The 9653-nt window shown below is 47.1% G+C and overlaps 1 protein-coding gene across 1 annotated transcript; it reads right to left on the reverse strand.

The window, feature by feature from the left end:
• Nucleotides 1-5758: 5758 nt before the first annotated feature.
• On the reverse strand, nucleotides 5759-9255 carry LOC103751591 (serine/threonine-protein kinase DCLK3-like). Its single transcript, XM_008855080.1, has 2 exons — nucleotides 9058-9255; nucleotides 5759-6116 (listed from the first exon to the last, which is right to left on the reverse strand). The coding sequence occupies exons 1-2, from the start codon at nucleotides 9203-9205 to the stop codon at nucleotides 5926-5928; spliced, it is 339 nt and encodes a 112-aa protein (XP_008853302.1). The 5' UTR covers nucleotides 9206-9255; the 3' UTR covers nucleotides 5759-5925.
• Between the last annotated feature and the right edge of the window lie 398 nt (nucleotides 9256-9653).

A 9653-nucleotide genomic window follows, 5' to 3' on the forward strand; every position in this document is an offset into this window, starting at 1 on the left:
CATTGGGCCATGCAATAGAATCATGCTCAGTGACGTATCATGTCAGGCAGGCTGCACGTGATCAAGCTTACAGCGCTTGCGCAAGTTGGAGCAAACAAGTGAGGGTCACGAGGCTTGGCAGCCAGCCAGGGCGCCATCTTGGCCGGCTCGACCGCGCCGGCTTCCCACAAAGAGGAAGAAGCAAAGGTTCAGCCCTTTAGTTAATGTTTGTCTATCATACCGGATGTGCCCCTTGTAGTGAGGAGTAGACATCCTTTGGGGAAGAGGGGATGAGGGGATTAAAAGTTCTTCCATTTGTTTTACAGCAGTTGTGAGGGCAGAGAAAGAGACTGCTTCAAGTTAGCACGGCCTGAGTAGTCCCCAGCCCAAATCCTAACAGTGGTCATTGCTGTGTCAAATCAGAGCAGCTGATTATTCCCACCACATCCTCACAAGTCTGACCCATTAACATTCTCTCCTGGAAAAAGGGAGGCTAACCACACTCATGAGTCCCCTCCCTTCTCCAAGAATATACACAGAATTAACAGTTGCTAGGAGGGAGAAATCTTTTTCAGTAACAAAGCTGCCTGTAAGTCACTGTTACCCCTGTAAGCGACCCAAGCTAACTCAATGGCTCACCAAGCTAGACTCAGTTTCTGGAAATTGTTTCTTTGGTATTGTCCTTTATCTAGGGTGACTGGCAACAGATTCCCCAGGAATCATATGAGGTGAACCCAGCCATCATGCTGATTCCAGGCAAGAACATCAGAATATAACCTAGACTAGGGGGAGGGCCTAGTCCAGCTGGCCCAGACCCTTTCTTATCCCCACAGGGTCTTGAGAAATGATAAGCTGTTGTCATTTAAAACTGTTGAATTTGTTATGCAGCAACAGCTAACTGATACAACAGACTTACAGTGGAGACAGAAATCCAGACAAAGAGTAAGTTAGCAGGAAAAGAAAAGCCAATGAGACAGAAAGGTGGAAAGAGCAAAAAGCCATGAACTCCAAAAGCATGAAGTGAGCCCAAGACATGTTTTATAGCGCTAAGTGCCAAAGGCACACCACCCTAAACAATGTTGGAAAGGACAGGATTCTGATGTGTTGCTAAGATGTTAAATCCCCTTCTGTCAATGTTAGTGACTGGTTCAGTTTGGCAAGTATCTGTCCCTGCCCAGTAAAGTACCCTCCTCATCCCCCTCCTATATAGATATCCTTATATAAAAGTCTGATCTTGATCAATCCTAAGGTGTCACCATAGTACAATGAAGAAGGCTGCCCTGCCCAGGTGTGCTATAGGCACTGCACAGTCTCTATTATAATAAAGAGCACATTTGTACTTAATTCTGTAGGAAGGAATCTGCACATATGCACTGCTGGTGATTTGGACTTTTTATGAGTTAACCTTAAGTTCAGATGTCATCCAAATGGAGGCTCAAGAGGAATGAGATTCAGTAGCTTTGGTGACACCACAGTGAAATGATAATTGGGACATTAGAATCCACCCCCACTGCACACAGAGAGATGAAGAGAAAAGGACCAACACCATAAAGCTCAAAGGCAAGACTGACCACCTGATCAGAGGGGCAAGACTAAACTGTCACTTGATTGGCTGTCTTTGTCTCCCCTCTCCATATGATCTGCTGGCTAAGAATGAGAAGACGAATCCTTATGGTGTCAGTCCACTGTGTCTCCTTAGATGATTGGCTTTCTGAAAATAGCAGTTAAAGACTCAATTCCCAGCTTTTGCCGAGGTGTCAGGTAGCGCAGATCAGTCACAGTTGTGTTGCAATCCATCATCTTTCTAAGGTCTCTAAGTCTTTCTCCAAAGAATACTGGGGCAAAAGCTTAAGAACGCTCTCTCTCTCTCTCCTTCCCTCCCTCCCTCCCTCCCTCCCTCCCTCCCCCAACCTCCCATTTTAAGGCTCTCACCACTGGGCTGGGGCATGGCTCAGTGGTAGAGAGTAGCTTGTTTAGCCTATACAGGTACTGGGCTCAGTCTCCAAACTGTCAAAACAAAAAATAAAAACCTGCCCTCACAAAAACAGTCCAAGGAGTCAGTGTTCCCCTCTGATCACACTTCCATTGGAGGAGGCTGCCAACCATGTATGACAAGCCCAGCATGAGAACAACTGAACAGTCAACCCAGAAGCAAGCCTCAGCACATCTCCTGTAGAGCCGCACTTCACAAGAATCATCACGTCTTCAGGAGTTATTGTATCCAGTTTTTTGTTTTGTTTTGTTTTGTCATCTTTGCAATGGCTCTGCCCTACTGTATTAGCTTCTTTTCTATTGCTGTGATAAAACACCACGACCAAGGCAATTTATAGGAGGAGTTTATGTGGCTGATGGTACCAGAGGGATGAGTCCATTGTGGTGGGAAAGGTATACTGTCAGAGACAGCTGGAACAGCAAGTTGGGAACTCACATCTTCAAGCAGGCACAGGAAGAAGAAGAGGAGGGGGTTAGGGGTAGGGGGAGAAGGTGACGGGGAGGGACAGAGCGAAAGAGTGAGATTGGAAATGAGGCAAAGCTAAGAACTCTCAAAGCCCACCCCTAGTGACATGCTTCTTTCATCAAGTCCACACCTCCTAAACCTCTGCAAACAGCACCACCAACTGGGGCCAAGTATTCAAATACTTGGAGCCCATGGGAGACACTCCTCATTCAAACCACCACACATACCCCATGACTCTAGGGTCACAACCAATGGACTAGCTCAATCTGAGTACAAGATACTACCCTCATCTCACACTAATAACAAACATTTCCTCCTTTCAGAATCCTAGGGGTTCTGAATCCTAAGGTGCCCACATGCAGCAGCACCCCACAGCACATCAGCCACACAAACTGTTACCAGAGTTTTAGGGGGAAAATCCAGCTCTGAAAGCTACAGTGGACTAGTCTCAACCACCCATTCCAATATGCTGATTAAAGAGATGAAGAAATGGTGAAGAGCAGAGAGAAGAGATCTAATCGTCATGCAGCAAAGAGGAGCAAATAAAGGGATCTAGGTATCATTCTGAATACTAACGTGAGCTTTAGGTTTAAATAGAGGAAGAACTGAGGCAGGGGCAAAAGGTATGTTTAATCAAGCAGTCCTGGTCAAGTGTGGTCACATCGTCGTCTCAGCCCAGGTCCTGAAAAATGGTCCAAAGAGGTTGTTAGTGGTGCCATCACTTGATTATTTCTTCTCCGAAGTACAGCCTCACCTTCATGGATAGTGCCCTCAGCTGAGTCATGGTCTTTCCCAGGAGGATTTATGATCCCTGAGATCCAAGGTGACTATAAGTTTCAGACAGTGAGCCCCAACTTCTCCATCTATGAATCTGGCTGAAAATGATCAACACAAAACACAATTCTTGCTCTAAACAGAGTAAGAAATTATTTATTCTGAGCCAAACAATACAGATTCAAGTTCTCCTATATGATATATTCCATTGTAGAAACAGTTACATGACTTTCTTTAAATCACAGGATAAAACGAAATCATAAATCGATGCATTTGCCAGATACATTGCTGATGGAATCAGTAGGCGGGTTACAGCAAAGCAGGGAAATCTCTTCCATAGGCTTCAGACGTCATAACATTCTTAGCTTTGGGGTTGGTAGAAGCTAGTGGTCTGCTAAGTTAATATATTCCAAAGGCTTTATCTGTTAGGTCAGATGCAGAGTTTGGTGATAGATAGCTACTAGGGCAACTAAAGATAGCCCAAGATAAATCTGGCTCTCAATCTTTAACATTCCAACTCTCCACAATCATGAAGATGCAGACCCTACAACATAAGTATGTTTTTTTTTCCTATGAATTTAAGTTCATAGACCCAAACCTCTTGTTCTCTTTGTTGTTCTGAGATGGAAGCGGGAATTTATCCACTGGGGCTACCAAGTGCCACACAACTGTCAAAGCTTAGAACACATCTGTGTTGAACTATCTTCCCTAGCCCCCACCACCAAAATTAAGAATTGCAGATCCCCTTCTGTTATTCAGTGTGTTCCCAGAGATAGAAAAAAACCTGATTCACCTCATTCAACACATGGGGGAACTCAGAAGCTGGGAAGCACCATTCATGTAGCCCACCATGAACTTGATTACAAGGAGGAAGCAGAATTCATCATTATTACCAAAATTCCTCATTCATAATAATTCTTAGCCAAAAAGTATTAAAGGCTTTAGATATACAAATCTAAAAATATTGCACAACATTTAATGTTAGAACTCCATTTTTTAATTTTATTTTATGTATATGAGTGTTTTGCCTGCATGGGTGGTAAGTGCAATGCCCACAGAGGCCAGAGGAGGGCATTGAATTCCCTGGAACTGGAGTTACAGATGGTCGTTAGGCACCATGTGGGTGCTGGGAACCAAACCCACATCTTCTGCAAGAGCAGCCAGTGCTCCTAACCGCTGAGCCATCTCTCCAGCCCGAGTTTGCTTCTGAAATACACTTTAACATAGATTGTTCTCTCCTCCTCCTCTTATGTGAGGAAGTGTCTCCCACTGTCTTGCTTACAGACTTCCAGCCTCTTCTCTGTCCTTCAGTACACAGGACACTGGACGAACATCCAAGGCAGGATTATGACACCTGCTCTGAAAGCCTCTTGTGCTGGCTCTGGTGACCCTCACTGCTTGGGCGTCCCTCCTTCTGTGGGTTAGCTGTGCTGGGATATCCGGCCAGTTCAACCCAGGGATGCTGAAGAACCTGGTGGGCCGTGTACCGCTTCTTGGGATCCACCACCAGCAAATGTTTCACCAGATCTTTGGCAGCTGTGCGAGGGAGAGAAATCGGGAAGAATGGTGAGTGCTGGTGGCTCTGAGTTGTTCCTCCCAATACCCGAGGTTGGAGCTCACACACCCATCACGGCATCATGGGTGGCTGACGGGCTCTTCCATATTCCAGGGCAGCATGGAAGCATTCCAGACCTGTTCTAGCCACTCGTGATGACAGCGTTGGCCACCTGGCTAGGCTACGGGAGGATTGCCATGAGTCTGAGACCAGCCTAGGTGAGCTACATAGTGAGTTCCAGGCCAGTCTGGGCTACAGAATGAAACCACCTCAAAAAAACAATTCAAGAAAAGAAAGGAAGGAGAGGAGAAAGGAAGGAGCAGGGAAGGGAGGGAAGAGAAAGGAAGGGGAGGAAAAGGAGGAGACGAGGGAAGAGGAAACGACAGAACAGAAGAAGCGGAGAAGGAAAGGAAGAGAGATCTGGCTACTGATACTGAATAAACGAAGTCCTTTTTATTAACTCTGAAATAACTCACATTTAATTTAGCCACCTGTGGCCAGGGGTTACATGGCCTAGCCGTGGAGGACATGTATTCCTTTATCTTAAGCTGTGGGGCAGGCTCCCTCCCTACATCTGTATTCTCAGATCAAGAAACAGACACCACACACCACATCTACATAGTTTAAAGTACTTTTAAAGCAAACTAACAAAGTTTTAAATAAAATACGTTCACTTCTCCTAAGTTCATAAATATTTCTGCGTACTGACAAAACTGGAAAACATGTAAAGAAATCTAAGTAATAAATAACACTAATTCAAGTGAATTTCATTTGCTGTCCAGGGTCATGCTGGGCCTAGATAGACATGGTGACTGTTAGAACCCAGACCCTCCAGGTACTGCTGGGAAAAGCCTCACAGATCATGCCCACAGAGGCCAGAGGAGGGCATTGAATTCCCTGGAACTGGAGTTACAGATGGTCGTTAGGCACCATGTGGGTGCTGGGAACCAAACCCACATCTTCTGCAAGAGCAGCCAGTGCTCCTAACCGCTGAGCCATCTCTCCAGCCCGAGTTTGCTTCTGAAATACGCTTTAACATAGATTGTTCTCTCCTCCTCCTCTTATGTGAGGAAGTGTCTCCCACTGTCTTGCTTACAGACTTCCAGCCTCTTCTCTGTCCTTCAGTACACAGGACACTGGACGAACATCCAAGGCAGGATTATGACACCTGCTCTGAAAGCCTCTTGTGCTGGCTCTGGTGACCCTCACTGCTTGGGCGTCCCTCCTTCTGTGGGTTAGCTGTGCTGGGATATCCGGCCAGTTCAACCCAGGGATGCTGAAGAACCTGGTGGGCCGTGTACCGCTTCTTGGGATCCACCACCAGCAAATGTTTCACCAGATCTTTGGCAGCTGTGGGAGGGAGAGAAATCAGGAAGAATGGTAAGTGCTGGTGGCTCTGAGTTGTTCCTCCCAATACCCGAGGTTGGAGCTCACACACCCATCACGGCATCATGGGTGGCTGACGGGCTCTTCCATATTCCAGGGCAGCATGGAAGCATTCCAGACCTGTTCTAGCCACTCGTGATGACAGCGTTGGCCACCTGGCTAGGCTACGGGAGGATCGCCATGAGTCTGAGACCAGCCTAGGTGAGCTATATAGTGAGTTCCAGGCCAGTCTGGGCTACAGAATGAAACCACCTCAAAAAAAATAGCAACTAATTGTTACTAACACTTCCTAGAAGGAGGAGGGAGCAGAGGGTCACAGGACTCACACCTGGGAGTCCAGCCATTATGCCTTTCTGCCCTCCTCCAACTGTAAGTGGTCTTGGGAAATGCTTGAGTGCACAGGAAACGAAGGTTAACAGAAAAGGGGAGTTCATGATGGGGTGGGACTATGCAGTGATACAGCTGTGTTGGGGTCACCAGGTTCCTATAAACAACCCCTCACCCATGCTCTATAAGTGAGCTCGACAAATTCATTGTTTCACCCAGTTAGACTTTTACGGAATTGTGACTCTGGTCTATTGCCAGTACCCTGCCAGACCTAAGTAGATGTTTGTTCCTGTCTGTGGAGATCAGACTGCACTGTTCTCTACATTGTTTAAAGCAGTGGCTTTTCAGACTATACCTTGCCTTGAAAGATTTCATTTGTTTGTTTCTTTGTTTCTTTGTTTTTTGAGACAGATCTCTGGAGCACCAGCTGGCCTGGAACTTGCTATGCCAATCAGGCTGACCTCAATCTCACAGAAATCTGCCTGCCTCTGCCTCTGTCTCCTGAGTGATGAGATTAAAGAGGGGCACCCACCAAGTCCAGTGAGAGACTCCACTTTGCAAGCAGATTTTAACTCCATTCTGAGGACAGTGGATGGCCGTGCCCCTGGATGACTGTGAGTGAAACCATCTGTCCAGCAACTCAGGAGGCACAGACTCAGAAATAACTTATTCCTGGGAGTAGAAAAGGTGCCGCCTTATAAATTTATCAGGGTAAATTGAGACTTTAGGCATAAATGGGTGTATTAAAATTTTATCAGGGTAACCAGGAACTTATCAGACACACCAAATTGAGGAAAGAGTGTTATCTCCCTTACTCGGACCCATAAAGAGGTGGCCATCCAGCCCTGTGATGACAACAGCACCTCATCAACCTGTCATCTGATTTGTGTTGTGTACATCAAGGACACAGGCAGAAAACTTCTGACTGTCCCCAGGGCTTCAGCCCTCTGTTGATGCAGGATGCTTTGATCCTCTGTTGATGCAACTCAACTGCTGCCTGCCCGTCCTCCTGCTCACATCTGGATCTGCCCGTCCTCCTGCTCACATCTGGGTCTGGCCATCCTCCTGCTCACATCTGGACCTGCCCATCCTCCTGCTCACATCTGGGTCTGCCCGTCCTCCTGCTCACATCTGGACCCGCCTGTCCTCCTGCTCACATCTGGGTCTGCTCATCCTCCTGCTCACATCTGGATCCTCCCGTCCTCCTGCTCACATCTGGACCTGCCCATCCTCCTGCTCACATCTGGACCCGCCCATCCTCTTGCTCACATCTGGATCCGACCAGTAGGAAAAAAAGATATCCATCTATCTACCCTCTCCGTCGCTCCCCCACCTGTTTGCTGGCTCTCCCCGATTTACGGAGCACGGGGAGAAAACACTCATGTTTTCACCTTTACTGAGCCTCTTACTCAAGATCAGCTACTCCCACACCAGTCAGCCCCTCCCCATATGTCCTTCACAGCCATCTCCAGAGCCTGACCAGTAGGAAAAAAAGATATCCATCTATCTACCCTCTCCGTCGCTCCCCCACCTGTTTGCTGGCTCTCCCCGATTTACGGAGCACGGGGAGAAAACACTCATGTTTTCACCTTTACTGAGCCTCTTACTCAAGATCAGCTACTCCCACACCAGTCAGCCCCTCCCCATATGTCCTTCACAGCCATCTCCAGAGCCTGGAAGCCACAGATCCTCCTGCTCACATCTGGACCCGCCCATCCTCCTGCTCACATCTGGGTCTGCCCATCCTCCTGCTCACATCTGGGTCTGCCCGTCCTCCTGCTCACATCTGGACCTGCCCGTCCTCCTGCTCATGCATCTGGACCTGCCCTCTATCCATCCACCTGCTCTGGTTCTGGACCTGATCCTACCCTTCTGCCTTACAGCTAGACCCAACTCTGCAACTTCCCTCTCAAACCTGTGACTCTCTGTAGACTGACTCACAACAGCAGCCTCTTCCCAGCATCTAATTTGGGTTGCTTGTCTTATCAATATAGACTCTATTTACATTTCTAACACCCCACTCTGAAACCTCTTGAAACTCTCCTGCAACCCTCTTTAACCTTTTATATCTCTTCTAATTAGCAATTAATATATATGTGTATATGTCTATGTTATGTGTGTATTTACTGTGTGATACATGACATGGGAGTTAATATTAGTAGTTAAGCTGGAATAAATGAACATGGGCTCACCTTGGCCAGACTGCCAAGGGAAGCACAATTATCCAGCAAATTGCTGCCACTGAAACTGCTTTGTGAATTTATTGTTACTCAATAAATTCTGACACTGTAGAAGGAGACACAAGCATGTGTTTACCCTGCGTGCACAGGACAACGTCTCCCCAGCAAAAGTAAATAAAACATTACCCCGTCTAAGTTCCCAGAGGATTCAGAGGTCAGAAGGGCAGATTTATTGAGAATCCTCAGAGTCCCTCATCCATGCATGAGGACAGCTGAACACACCACACCAAGCTCTCCACAAACACACACACCCTAAACACCTCTCCATGCCACCTTTTCAAACAGTTGGAAGAAGCCTCACATCCCTCTTTCCTACATGGGAAGGCCCCAAATCTCACCATCAGAGATGCTGTCCCAGTAAGGGGCAAGGAACTCGAAATGGCCCAGCTGGATGATGTTGAAGAGCTCATCCTGGTCCTTCTCAGGGCTGCGGAAAGGGGGGAAGCCACACAAGAGGATGTAGAGGATCACACCTGCAGACCACATGTCCACCTCCAGGCCATAACCTGTACAAACACAAGCAGAGACAAGCAAGCCTGAGACAGGCAGGTTGAAGATGATGAACCAGATAATGTCTCCAGAGAAAGCTTTGAAACTTGTCAGACAACCTTGGAGGAGAGACGGGAGCTGGGACAATGGTGGGTGGGAAACCATACTTTGGCTGGAAAGCTTAGTTACATAGTCTCTTATCTTCTATTTAAACTTTACTCTCATGTTAGGACCTAAAGACAGACTTGCGGGTTCTGGACCTCTTTGTTCTTCTTCATCATGTGACCACATTGAATAAATCTCCTTCTTCTGTCTCTCATTATTAGTTTGGCTCTTTTAATTGGCTTACTGAGGCTAGGTAACTGATCTGGGCTGGTTGGAGCACAGGTTGTGACCCTACGTCCCCAGAGAGGGCAGTAACAGATATACAGAGGGACAAGAGAAG

Source organism: Nannospalax galili, unplaced genomic scaffold (genome assembly GCF_000622305.1).
Source record: "Nannospalax galili isolate Female #2095 unplaced genomic scaffold, S.galili_v1.0 scaffold12368, whole genome shotgun sequence".
Classification (NCBI taxonomy): domain Eukaryota; kingdom Metazoa; phylum Chordata; class Mammalia; order Rodentia; family Spalacidae; genus Nannospalax; species Nannospalax galili.

Excerpts from the sequence above, each read along its gene's own strand:
- LOC103751591 (XM_008855080.1), bottom strand. The coding sequence starts at position 9,205 with ATGTGGTCTGCAGGTGTGATCCTCTACATCCTCTTGTGTGGCTTCCCC. Across the intron at positions 6,117-9,057 it reads CTGGGACAGCATCTCTGATG|CTGCCAAAGATCTGGTGAAA; the intron begins GTGAGATTTGGG and ends TCCCTCCCACAG.